Source organism: Rosa chinensis, chromosome 6 (genome assembly GCF_002994745.2).
Source record: "Rosa chinensis cultivar Old Blush chromosome 6, RchiOBHm-V2, whole genome shotgun sequence".
In the NCBI taxonomy this organism is placed as follows: Eukaryota; Viridiplantae; Streptophyta; class Magnoliopsida; order Rosales; family Rosaceae; genus Rosa; species Rosa chinensis.
Genome location: NC_037093.1, coordinates 13678180 through 13692638, shown reverse-complemented (window position 1 = coordinate 13692638; position 14459 = coordinate 13678180). Strand labels below are relative to the sequence as shown.

The following is a 14459-nucleotide window of genomic DNA, read 5'->3' as shown; positions in this document are numbered from 1 at the left end:
GCTGATGCTTCTAATATAGCTAAACTATTCTTCAGAGAAGTGGTTCGTTTGCATGGAGTACCCAAGTCCATTACATCTGACAGAGACACCAAGTTCCTTAGCCATTTCTGGATTACCTTGTGGAAGATGTTTGGAACAGCTTTGAACCGTAGCAGCACAGCTCATCCTCAAACTGATGGACAGACAGAGGTTACTAATAGAACCTTGGGTAACATGGTTCGGAGTGTTTGTGGAGATAGGCCCAAACAATGGGATTATGCTTTACCACAGGTGGAGTTTGCTTATAACAGTGCTGTGCATAGTGCAACAGGGAAGTCCCCATTCTCCTTAGTTTATACTGCTGTTCCTCGACATGTGGTGGATTTGGTAAAGCTTCCTAAAGTTCCTGGTGTTAGTGTTGCTGTTGAAAGCATGGCCAAGGATGTACAGTTTGTTCGAGAATCAATTAAGGCCAAATTGGAACAAACTAATGCCAAGTATAAAGCTGCAGCTGACAAGCATCGGCGAGTTAAAGTGTTCCAGGAAGGTGATGACGTGATGGTGTTCCTGAGGAAGCAGAGATTCCCTGTTGGTACCTATAACAAGTTGAAGCCCAGAAAATATGGTCCTTTTAAGGTGGTGAAGAAGATCAATGATAATGCTTATGTTGTTGCACTTCCAGATTCAATGGGCATTTCTAACACTTTCAATGTTGCTGATCTGCATGAGTTTCGTGAAGATGAGGCTCTTTATCCTGAAGAGAACTCGGGGTCGAGTTCTTCGGAGGTGGAGGAGACTGATGTAGAACAGATGGCGGTCCAATTTCAAGAACAATTGGATCGTGCTAAAGGTGGAAACCGAAAAGTGACTAGTAGACGTGAAATGGGCCTTCGGAGTCCGATTGGGACGCACTTTACCTTTCCGGAAAGGGAATCACGCCAGAAATCAAACTCGTCGCTTTGCCACGACCTGTGACCTTTTTCGGGCTTTCGGGGTCGTTTAGGGCCTCAAAACTGCATTTTTCTATTTTACCCGTTTTTGGTTTTCTTAGTTAATTTTGGGTTGTTTTCGTTTTTATCCATGGGCCTTAGGGTTTCGTTGTTAGTCGCCCTAGGGTACTTTTCTCTTATTTATGCAGCCGCAAGTGGCTGCAGAACGTATCTTTCATCTTTTATCAATTAAATTGAGATTATTCTCTTTTATCTCTGGTGGACTCCAGAATCTTTTGCTTAGGTTTATTGCTGGTAAACCTAGTTATCAATCCGACTGCGTCAAAAACACAGCAATTTAAGTAGCCACACAAGGCACGAGAACAGAAATTACAACAATGGAAATTCAAGCTAGCCTGGATTCAGATAATGCTAAACAGACACTAATTGATGAAAGAAGTGATCTTTTTCAGCATGGCCTGAGCACTGTCACAAGTTGGATTGAACAAATGGAAAACATGGCCCTCCCCCTTTGCTTCCAAGACCTCCACAGCGCCTTTCCATCCACTCTTTCTAAGGACCTCACTGTAATACCAGTTTCTATGTCTCAATGTATCATTCTCAGCAACACAAACCAACACTTTCTCACACCCCAAACCACCCAATTTCGGATCCTTACCCGGATTGAGAAGCGGATCATCAGATCCGCTAGTCAAAGGGTACACAAAACGCCACATAGAATCCAGATACTCTCTTTGAACTGCAGTCATAGTTGACTCTCCCCCAATTGGTTCTTGCCCCCAAAGAAAGGGATGCACCAGCACAATCCCTATGAGCTTAACACCAACCAAGCCCTCAGAGCCGACTTTCACAGCCATGTTATGCGCTATATTACCACCAGAACTATCACCAGAGAAGAACAGTTTCTGCAAATCTGCATGGTTATTTAGCCACTCCTCAGAGCCACTTCCATCAGAATGAGAAGCAACCCATTTGAGAGCATCCCAGGAATCATTGTAGGCAACAGGCAGAGGGTATTCTGGGACTCTCCTAAAGTCAACAGACACAGCAACAACATTAGCTTCCGCTACTAAGGAGTTGAGGTAGTTGTGGTACGTAGGAGAAGAGGCAGTTTCAACACAGAAGCCGCCGCCGTGGAAGTAAACAAGAAGAGGGAGTTTGGTGGAAGAGGTTGTGGTGGATTTGGGGATGTAAAGCCTAGCATATAATCCTGTTTCGTTTGAAATCATGACGTGTTTGGATTCGACACCAGTTTGGGGATGAACTGATGGAGGAACTGTATCTGTGCCCATGAGTCGCTCAATTCGACCATCTTTGTAGATTTTAAAGAGAGGAGAGAAGTCATGGGCTAACTCATCGCTCATGTTTGGATTCGTGGAAGAGAAGAGAATGATAATCTCAGTACGACAATGTAGCGAGGCCTGCATTTTCTTATGCAATGTTTTTGAGTAGATGTATGTGTTTAATTTGTTGGATTCAAATAGACCCTTTATATGTGTAAACAATCTAGCTAGTTAGGCATTAGAATAATTTCGATCCTTGGTATTCAAATAAGTAAATGAGTAAGAGAAAATTATGGCAATCAGTTAACAAGGAAATACATTGCTTTCATTTACCGAGTCAAATGAGTTAGTCTTCCCATACTGATTATTAAGAAGTTGATAATGCTAATTAGCCAGAGGTTGACTAAAACCTAGCCAAAATCTAAGAGAGAATAATAGATGTGCTATTGTCATAAAGATAAAGAACTCTAGTCACAGGATGATCACTAAACCCAAAATATATACATCATGTCTGAATACGATGATAGAATTATTCTTCTCTTGCTTCTGTACACACTACACACTTCCTTGTCTAAATATAATTCAAAGGAGACCTAATAATAGCAGAAATTGTTCTTCTTTTCTCTGGATCCTATCGAAATGAAAAAGTCAGAATTCAGTGGACGTATACATATAAATTGGCAACAACAAAAAAAAAGTTCTCTTGAACGTAGTAGCTCTATCATGAAAAGAAACACAGAGATAGAGAGGCACAGATCAGCAGACCTGAAATAGACAGAGGCTAAAAGTCTAAAACCATTCCTCATGAACAGATCAAAAGCACCTGATCGGAGTAAAATTAATTGTACTGATCTTTAGTCAGTCCCAGTAGAGATCATGTAAGAAGTTAATGATCAGTAATGCACACATATTTCAACTTTAATGACAAGAGAGCAGTCAGATTCATTATGCTTGGAGCCTATATTCATGTCAAGCAAGAACGTAATCAATAAATTACAACAGAAATAATATGTACGTGTTGTTAACATGAGCTATATGACTAGGATTCCTATTGTTCCTAAAACCCTGGTGTAGTTAGGAATCATTATTGTTCATGTACATCTTTGTATCACGATAAACAACTACTCAAGGAGGACAATAAAATCATCAAGAATTTCCGCAGATACTCTAACAGAATTATTCACCAGAATCAAGAACTCTGTAAAGTTTTCTACCACCAGCTAATTCCTCTGAACTAAACTCACCACTGAAATAGTTGAACTACTCAGACGGAACAACTATTGGTGCCCTTTTGCTGTTTACTGGTTTCTTTTAAACAAACAACCTAAGAAGAATGAGGATAGGGGGACTGACGGGTGGATTTCGTCTGGGAAAAGTACTGTCTCAAATCTCTTCATGGCCCATGAAATTCATGTTCTTGACGCCGATCTGGTGGCTTGTGATGTATTGAAGAAGGGAACTGGTGGATGGAAAAAGTCAGCATTTGGACAGGGCATTTTGCTACCTGATGGAAAGGTTGATAGGCCTAAACTAGAACAAATTGTATTCTCTAATCCCGAAAAGCATTAACTTTTGAACCGACTGCTGGCTCCTCATCTTGAATCTTTTGGGATAGTTTGAAGCTATGGTTGAAGGGGTTTAAGGTTATTGTTCTTGATATCCCTCTGTTGTTCGAGGCCAAGATGGACACATGGAGAAAGCCCATTATTGTTGTATGGGTCGATCCTGAAACACAGCTCCAGAGACTCAAGTGTAAAAACCATATACATGCTCACAACATATGCATACAAGTTTTGACAACAATCACAAAAGAACTAAAGTTTACCTTCAGCAATCATAGGCATGGAGTCCATCTCTGTAGCTGCAAACACGATCACTGAATATGGTCTTCTGTTACTCACCAACTTGCTTCTCAATAAACAGAACAATATGCAAAACGTGGTAGTAATCAGGGACCAATTCATCTGTATATATATGAGACTTAAACGTCAAGAAGCTTTCCATTAAAGCATTCCTTGTCAGTTTAGGTTTCATTGTTAGATTCCTAATGTATCACAATCTTGTAGTCTTTCTTGTAGACTAAGTAATGGATTACTATCCTTAATGAATTGATACACTGCTTCATTAAGTTACTAGTATTGATTTACAGTTAGTATCCATGTTAAACTAGGTTTGACATTTAGCTAATCATCAATTACTTTATGATGATATGTGTTAAGTCCATATTTGATCTAATAATCTCCCCATTGGACTCACACATATCATACTCGATGATTTACACTAGAGAACATCAAAACCTACTTAACTTACTAAAGTGCGGCCAGATGACAAACTCAAATCGAAAATCCATTCCAACATAGTCAAATCACAGTTACTTATGCAGAGCAAGAAACAGTATACATTTTAACAAAAAATGCAGAGTTTCAAAACCACAAACACAAGCTCCTGCAATCCACATATGTCAAACCAGAAGTGATACAATATATGTTAATGTGTATCAACAAATAAACATATATTAGGTCCTACTTTATGTTTCTAAAACCAGAAACTCAAGCAAATTTACTGAACACTGATGACTTAAAATTATTAATTGCTTGAACCTTAACATCATGCTATACATGATTTAAGTCATCTGATAGCAAGTATGATATTCAAAACAAGATGATAATTTCCAAAACAAAACAATAAAGCTGTAGCAAAATCATAACTGGAAATACCTCAAAATTTTATTGATAATAAAAACTGTCATTACAAATAAGTTGTGATGAACAAAAAATAAAAGATCACAACTAAAACACAAGAACTCAAAAAGCCTTAGAATTTTAAATGCTCCAACTGGACTAACTCTCTACTGAACCTAAGCATCTAAATTAGCTAAAATTCCAATGCTTGCTGTATGCTTCTGGAATGCAACCACTAACAATGCCTTGGTGAAAGGATCTGCTAGCTGTGAATTTGTGTCAATACTCAAAACAGCTATTTCACCATGCTTTACTCTTTCTCTAACACTGTAATACTTTAGATCAATATGCTTGGAATTATTTGACCTTTTACTGTTCTTGCTAAAGAAAACTGCAGCCTCATTGTCACAATAAATCACAAGTGTGTCAGCCACAATGTGACTCAATACTTTGGTCTGCATGAGAAAATTCATAATCCAAAGTCCTTCACACATAGTTTCATATACTGCAATAAATTCGGCTTGCATAGTAGAAGTTGAAACAAGACTTTGCTTCATGGTTTTCCAAGTAATAGCACCTCCTGCAAGCATGAATTAATATCCACAAGTCGACTTCTTGGAGTCTGGATAATTCCCTGCAAAATCCGAGTTTGAGAATCCAATGAGTTTCAGATCCTCCACTTGCCTATAAACTAGCATGTGGCTTTTAGTTCTCTGCAAGTATCTCAACACTTTCTTCCCAGCTACCCAATGCTCATGGCCTAGATTAGACTGGAATCTTGACAAAATCCCTACTGCAAAAGACAAGTCTGGCCTAATGCAGACTTGTGCATACATGAGACTTCCTACAAGTCTAGCATAAAGCTTTGACTCCATATTTTCTTTCTCAACATCACTTTTGGGACTTTGCTTCTTAGTTAGCTTATCTCCTTTGGACATGGGGACTTCTCCAGCTGCACACTTCTCCATACCAAATTTCTTTAGAATTTTGGTAACATAATTCTGTTGAGACAAACCAAGTAGTCTTTGTGCCCTATCTTTTTTAATCTCAATACCTAGTACATAGGATGCTTCTCCTAACTCTTTCATGTCAAAATTCCTTGACAGAAAACTCTTGGTATCTTTAAGCAATTTAATGTTACTACTAGCCAAAAGTATATCATCCACATAGAGTACCAGAAAAATAAAATTGTTCCCAACTGTCTTCAATAAACACACTCATCAACAAGAATTTTTGTAAATCCAAAAGTAGAAATCACATAATCAAATTTCTTGTACCACTGTCTAGAAGCTTGTTTAAGACCATAAATTGATTTTCTTAAGTTACACACTAAGTTTTCACTTCCAACCTGTACAAACCCTTCTGGCTGCCTTATATAAATCACTTCATCTAGTTCACCATTCAAGAAAGCTGTTTTAACATCCATCTGGTGCAGCTCCATATCAAAATGAGCCACCAAAGCCCTAAACGAGTCTTTTGTAGAAACTGGAGAAAAAGTCTCAGTAAAGTCAATGCCCTCCTTCTGTGTGAAACCCTTGACAACTAATCTTGCTTTTTGTCTCTCTACATTGCCATTTGCATCTCTTTTGGTTTTGAAAACCCATTTACAACCTATAGGTTTCTGATTAGGGTCAGGTTCAACTAATTCCCAAATTGCATTTTGACTCATGGAATTAATTTCTGCTTTCATGGCTAGCAGCAATTGATGAGATTCACTACTTTCAATGGCCTGATTAAATGTAGTTGGATCATTGTCCTCTGCACAGTCCATTTCAATTTCTGCTTCTTGCAGATAAACAATGTAGTCACTCTCTTCCCCCTCATAAGTTGGTTTTCTTGCTCTCTGTGATCTTCTAGGCTAAGGATGTTCAGGATTAGGTTGAGCTACAGGTACTTGATCAGTTACGTGGTCAGTTACATGACCAGTTACAGGTACTTGACCAGTTACTTGGTCAATTACAGGTACTTGATCAGTTACTTGGTCAGTTACTTGACCACTTACTTGATCAGTTACTTGACCAGATACAGCTACTTGATCAGTTACTTGGTTAGCTACTCGACCAGTGACTTGATCAGTTACATCTTGTTGTAAAGGCAATGCTACACTTATATTCTCATCTGACACAATTTCCTCAAAATCTAAGGTTAAATCCTCAAGGTTTGTATTGTGAACTTTTTCACTTAGAAACTTTACTTGATGTGTTTCAAAAATTCTAAATGAATGACGAGCAGAATATAATTTATAGCCTTTAGATTTATCTGGATAACCTATAAAATAGCAACTAACAGTTTTTGGGTCAAGTTTATTCAAGCTTGGAATATAATTCCTAGCTTCTGCATGACATCCCCAAACATGGCAGTGATGAAGACTAGGTTTCCTGCCACACCAAAGCTCAAAAGCAGTCTTTTCTATAGCTTTGCTAGGTGTCCTGTTGCAAATATAATTTGCAGTTTTTAAAACCTCACCCCATAAAAATTTAGGTAAACCAGTTGTACACATCATGCATCTAACCATGTTCAAAAGAGTCCTATTCTTTCTCTCTGCAACACCATTCTATTATGGATTATAGGGTGTTGTGTTTGAGCTTTAATTCCATTATCTTTCAAAAACAAGGCAAATAGACCCTTTTGTTGGCCGGATTCAGTGTACTTGCCATAGAACTCACCACCTCTATATGATCTTACTGTTTTGGTTTTCTTTTCTAGTTGATTTTCTACCTCAGACTTAAAGATTTGAAAGGCTTTCAGTGCTTGTGCCTCTTTTGAAAGTAGATAAATATAACTGTATCTAGAAAAGTCATCAATGAATGTGATAAAATACACATTCCCACAGATAGTTTGATGCCTAAATGGTCCACATATATCAGTGTGTATGAGTTCTAATAGATTTTGGCTTCTATATGCAGTCTTCTTTCTAGTATTAGTTATTTTTCCCTTAAAGCATTCCACACAGTCTGTTAGATCAGAAAAATCAAGTTTATTTAGGATGTTGTTTTTCACCAAAATTTTCAGTCTCTCTTTTGAAACATGGCTTCTATGCCATAAAAATGCAGACTTTTCATTTTGTTTGGTTCTTTTAACACCTGTTAAAGTGCTAGTACTGTTAGTGTTATTTTCAACAAGTAAAATTTCTTGTTGAGTCATTGAACAATTTAACTGTAAATAATCATTCATAATAACACCAGAACCAATTTGAACAGAATTTTTAGAAATAATAATTCCATTACTATCCATAACACGTCTACAACCAGATTTTACTAAAAGAGAAACTGAAACCAAATTCCTTCTCATGGAAGGTACATAAAAAACATTGTCCAGAACTAATAATTTTCCTAATCCTAAATCGAGCTTTAAGGTTCCAATAGTCTTGACTGCCACTCTCATGCCATTGCCCACACACAAGTTCACTTCATCACTTTTTGGGATTCTCCTCCTTATGAAACCCTGCAAGGAATTAGTAATATGAATAGGTGAGCCTGAATCTATCCACCAAGACTGTGGTTCAACATTTATAAGATTAATTTCTAAGGAAAAAACTGTATTAGAAAAAATCTTACCCTTTTTGGCTAACCAATTTTTATAGCCAGTGCAGTCCTTTTTCATGTGTCCTACTCTTTTGCAAAAGTAGCACTTGAACCTAAATGCCTGTTTTCCTTGGCCACTGCAGCTGTTGAACTCTTAGTTATGGCTTTGGTAGGCTTGAGCTTGTTCTATGCCTTTTTCCTTTTAGGCTTCTCTATAAGGTTTATGGCTGTAGCAGGTTCCTTTTCTTCCTTGATCCTAGCTTCCTCATCCACACAGATGGATATAAGTTCATCTAGAGTCCAGTTTCCCTTTTGAGAATTGTAACTGGTTCTAAGATGACTAAAACTATTAGATAAGGAATGTAGTGCATAATGCACTACCTGCTCATCCCGAACCCCCATCAAGAGCTCCCTGAGTCTGCCATTTATATTGATCAACTTCATAATATGCTCTCTAACTCCCCCTGAACCCATGTACTTCAAATCATGAAACTCCTTGGTTAGCCTAGCTGGTTCTGCTTTTTCACTTTCTGATGCTGGCTCAGGCTCTTCTATACTTCCCTTGACAGTCTTAGACATAGATGTACGAATGAGGTTCTTAGCCATTCTATTGGATCTATGCCACTTCTTGTCAAGGTCAGTATCTTTCTTGGTGCTCTTTTCATTCAACTCTTCAGGCTTATCCTCAGTAAAGCAATAGTCTATGTTCTCATCCATTCCCATATAATTTTCCACAGAGTCTAGCCAAGCTCTATAGTTGGTTCCAGTTAACATCAAGACACTGTTCAAGTTCATGTAAGAGTTACCTAAGGAGCAAAACAAAATTCATGTGAGTTCTCAGTTTGTAAAGAAAATAACTTTAAGTTTTCTGTGTTTTATTAAGCTTTAAGCAACCTAAACAAAAACATATAGAAAACCTAAACAAACCATACTTGCATTCATGTCAGTCCATAACAAAAACAATGTTAAGCAACACTTTTGAGCAGAAGCATAACATCCTGGAGTTCTTTATCAATATACCATGTTCAATGAAAACAAGTTATCCAAAGAAATTTATCCACATCTTTAGACAGAAGAAAAATTGCTAAGTATCCGTATTTATTTTCATCAAGCATGCATACTACTGTTTTGTATTCTAAAACCATACTTGACCACTTCTTTGGAAGATAAAACTGAAGCATAGTTTTAAAACACAAAACACAATTTCAGTTTTGTTACTCTATCAGTTACCTGACCAGTTACTTGGTTAGTTACTTGATCAGTGTTTTCTGCCAACATCAATGAAGAATGCTTTGTGCATCATAATCACTTATGCCAACAGAAAACCACAAAACATATGAGCTCTTTTTCTTTATATTCTATCCAGATTCATCCTTATAAGAAAATAAGCTCTTGTATCTGTCAACTTTAACAATGTGTAAACAATTTCTAGGAGATTTTTTGTTCTTCATATAGTTTTACACAATCACAGATACAATGCCATACAAGCAATCAATTCATCATGCATATTCAAGCACAATCAAAATTGTTTCGACTCCAAGAAGCCACAGAACAATCATCATGAAATTATAAATTTCATCCGGTCACCATCTACTCTAGCCTAACTCACGCCGGGAATGCTACTAGGGTTCTTGAGCACAATCAAAAAATTTAATAATTATGCTATGAATCAAAAACAATTTTCACAGAAAAACCTGTTTTTGCTTTTTCCCCAATTTACTGCTAAAAATCAAAGCGGAAGCGTGAATTTGATAATTAACCAGATGCAGCAATCGACTTAAGTAACTTACCTTGATCAGGTACCTGACCAGTTACTTGGTCAGTTACCTGGTCAGTTACTTACTTGGTCAACCTGATCAGTTACCTGACCAGTTACTTGATCAATTACCTGATCAGTTACTTGACCCGTAAAGCAAAAATCCTTCCTTTTTTTTTTGTGTGTTTGTTTTGCAAAACCCTAAAATGATTTTTGATATTTGTGAGCCTATGCTCTGATACCAATTGTAAAAACCATATACATGCTCACAACATATGCATACAAGCTTTGACAACAATCACAAAAGAACTAAAGCTTACCTTCAGCAATCATAGGCATGGATTCCATCTCTGCAGCTGCAAACACGATTACTGAATATGGTCTTCTGTTACTTACCAACTTGCTTCTCAATGGACATAACAATATACAAAACGAGGTAGTAATCAGGGACCAATTCATCTGTGTGTGTGTGTGTGTCTATATATATATATATATACTTAAACCTCAGGAAGCTTCCCATTAAAGCATTCCTTGTCGGTTTAGGTTTCATTGTTAGATTCCTAATGTATCACAATCTTGTAGCCTTTCTTGTAGACTAAGCAATGGATTACTATCCTTAATGAATTGATACACTGCTTCATTAAGTTACTAGTATTGATTTACAGATTGTATCCATGTTAAACTAGGTTTGACATTTAGCTAATTATTAATTACTTTATGATGATATGTGTTAAGTCCATATTTGATCTAACATCAAGTTGAGAGACAGAACAAGTGAGGATGATGGTCGAAACAGGATAAATGCTCAGATGTCACTTGATTTAAAGAGGAGTAAGGCAGATATAGTGAATGATAACACTAGATCGCAAGATGATTTAAAAGAGAAGTTTAAGAGTTTGTTATTTGAGGTCACAAAGCCCTTGACAAGGACTGAATTTTGGCTTTCTCGACAAGATGCATCGTCTGCTCTTGTCTTAGTTATCTTAGGTGTTCTTATGTTCAAAAAAGTTTATAATAGTGATAGTAAATTATAGCAACCTTGGAGTTGTACTTGTATGTTAAGATATTGATCTATATATCTCCCTTTCTTTGATAATTGATAAGAAAATAACTAACTTCACTGTGTTTGTAGCAATAATGAAGAATAATTATATACATTTACAATCTTAAAAAAACTCACTACTAAAATAAGATTTTTTTTTTTTGGGATACAATGGGGGCCTAAAGTCCAAACATATCCAAAATAGCATCAACTTCATCAGAAAGGCAAGGCATTTTAAAATATACCAGAATTGTGATGGTAGAGAGGCAGCTTGAAGTAGAGTTACTGCAGTTTCCCTCACATGTCTATTTTTCCTTTCTGAAACACCATTTTGTTCTGGGGTATAAGGGCAAGAAACCTGATGAATGATTCCATTGTCTGCTAAATAAGTCCTGAATTGAGTGCTCATATACTCCCCTCCTCTATCAATTCTAAGGCATTTAATCTTTGCAGTAAATTGTGTTAAGACAAGAGCACACAAAGATTTGAAGTAAGAGAACACTTCATTTTTATTTTTCATAGGAAACATCCATGTAAATCTGGTACAATCATCTATGAACAAAACAAAATATTTGAATCCATCAATTGACACATAGGGAGAAGGCCCCCATACATCATAGTGTACAAGTTCAAATGGAACTGAGCATCTAGATTGTGAACTAGAGAATGGTAGTTTCTGAAACTTGCCTAGAAGACATGGTTCACAAACTGTGGATTCAGAACCTATAGTACTAAAGAGATTACACTTATTTAGCATGTGTCTAACAACTTCATTGTAAGGGTGACCAAACCTCTGATGACACAAGGAGTGTTTCACAAGCTTTCCAACATAAGCAGTATATATAGTTGGCAGGTAAGCAGTTTGAAGAAGATGCAGATGTCTTCACCTTGTTTATAAGTGGTGTTGAAGAAGCAGACAATTGAAGTGGCAGATCAAAAGGTATAAGGTACAACCCTTGCTTACTCAGCCCTTTGTAAAGTACTTTGCCCAACACTTTGTCCTGAATCACACACATAAACTCATCAAACCACATTAGGCAATTATTTTGTTTACACAATTGACATATGGCTAATAAGTGTGCAGCAAGCTCAGGTATTAACAAAACATTATTCAACTTTAATGAACCTAGCATGGTGTTACCAAAATGAGTTATTTTGAGTTGAGATCCATTACCAATTTACACAGAATCAGAAGCAGTATAGGGCATAGTGTTGTGGAGTATTTGAGCATTGCTTGTCATGTGGTTAGTAGCACCAGTATCAGCAAGTCAGAATTGGGGTGTATTGGTGGTTGCAGCAAGCATGGCAGTGACCTCTTTATCTTCATTCTGATGCTACTGTTGATTTGGAAAACCAATTATGTAATAACATATATCTGCAGTATGATTCATCCTGCCACAGAATTGACAGCCCCATTATTGTTGAAATTCTGACCATTATTGAATCCTGGATAGTTAGAGAGTGTTCTGCAGGTCCTGGCACCATGTCCATTCTTTCCACAAAGTTGGCATGCAATTGGATTACCATTGGTTCTGCCTCCGCCATTGTTAAATCCCTAATTAGTATTGTTGTTGTTAAACCCAAATCCTCTAGCTCCAGCATTAAAGTTGCCACCATTGTTGAACCCTGAGTTATTGAAACTTGAGTTGTTTAAACCAAAACCTCCATTTTTGGCACCAAAGTTGTTCATTCTTCCTCCTTGACCATTATTGAATCTTGCATTGCCCCTTCCAGCATAGAATCTAGTGATAGGGAATAGAGGTGCAGTAACAGTATAGGCATTGATTGGTGAAAAACCATATGGAATGGCAGGTATGGATGAATAGGTGGTTTGAGTAGAAATTGTTAATGATGTGTTAAAACCAGGAGGTGAGATTGGAGCATGCAGCACAGTTTGCATCTGAGATAGAGGCTGATGCTGAACCATGGTGGAGGTAGATGGTACAACTGACATATTCTGATGAAGTTGAGGTTGCATTGCAAAGGATTGAGTTATGGTAGAAGAGCTATCACTCGTGGTAGATGAACTGTTCTTGGCAACCATTGCAGTGAGTGGCCAAAGTTGCACTGCAATATTGAGCTCTAATTACAGTTTTGATGGCTGCAAATTCAGCAGGTAATCCTCTAAGGACAGTTACTATAACATTTTCATCATCAACAGAGACACCAACAATTTCAAGGGCATCTCTAGCCACCTTGATTTTGTCCAGATATGATTCAATATCATCATTTCCCTTTAGTTGTAGAATATTCTGCTAATTAGATGTAGCAAACTTCTCTCTCAGGTTATCCCAAAGTTGCCTAGCAGACTTGCTTCCCACAGCACATGTCATTGCAACAGGTTTCGAAGTTTGTCCAATCATATTGATGATACTTTGATCCTAAGTCTTCTAGTTAATGTAGTCAAGGGAGACAGTGCTAGTCACACCATCAGTGGCAAGGACAAACTGTGGAGGACAAGCACAGGTTCCATCCTCATAACCAAATAGGTCCTGGCCTCTCAAGAAGAATTCCATTCGGAATAGCCAAGTAGGATAGTTTGTTTCATCAAGTAGAATATTAGGCAAATACATAGTAGTGTGTGAGTGAGAGTGAACAGAGCATGATGAGCTAGATGTAGCTAAGCTAGAAGTAGCTAAGCTAGAAGTAGCCATGATTCAAGTACTGAGATTGCTTCACACGAGTGACGAGTAATGTCAATCTAAAGGCTCATACAAAAAATGAGCTTAATATCTTCACAGTAGCTACAAATCAACAGGATAAACCTCAAGGAATCAGCTAGTATCCAAAATTCTCAGAATTAGGGTTTCAATCTAATTTGTTCGAACACATAATTTTCAATCTCTTCTAGCTATGAATCAACAAGATAATCTTCACATGAACAACTATTATCTAATACTCCTCAGATTTAGTGCTTCAATCTATTCTTTTGCACAAAAAGTCTCACAAGATTCTTCAAAATCTTCACAAATAGCAAGAAAACTTGGATTTATAGTAAACGAGTACTGTAGTTACAGATCTGAAGCTTCGAGACTATGAATCAACCTATAAGTCCACACCTTTGAGCAAGATCTAAATCTTTGATATGTATCAACAACTTTTATCTAAAATTGAAAGCAATTTGTATGATAATTCAACTCCTTACAGTGATGAGGTTGAAGAAGCAAGAAGAGAGCAAGAACGCCGAGCTTGAAATCTCAATCCCGATCGAACCTAGGTTTTGATGCCATGAAAGAAGACTATG

General features: G+C 37.3%; 1 protein-coding gene and 1 pseudogene across 1 annotated transcript; one reads left to right on the top strand and one right to left on the bottom strand.

Moving 5' to 3' along the window:
- Positions 1-1156: 1156 nt before the first annotated feature.
- Positions 1157-2413, bottom strand: LOC112173621 (probable carboxylesterase 12). Its single transcript, XM_024311308.2, has one exon. It carries the CDS (start codon positions 2354-2356, stop codon positions 1352-1354), a length of 1005 nt encoding a protein of 334 aa, XP_024167076.1. The 5' UTR covers positions 2357-2413; the 3' UTR covers positions 1157-1351.
- Positions 2414-3545: 1132 nt separating this feature from the next.
- LOC112170850 lies at positions 3546-11207 on the top strand (annotated as a pseudogene).
- The last annotated feature ends 3252 nt before the right edge of the window (positions 11208-14459 follow it).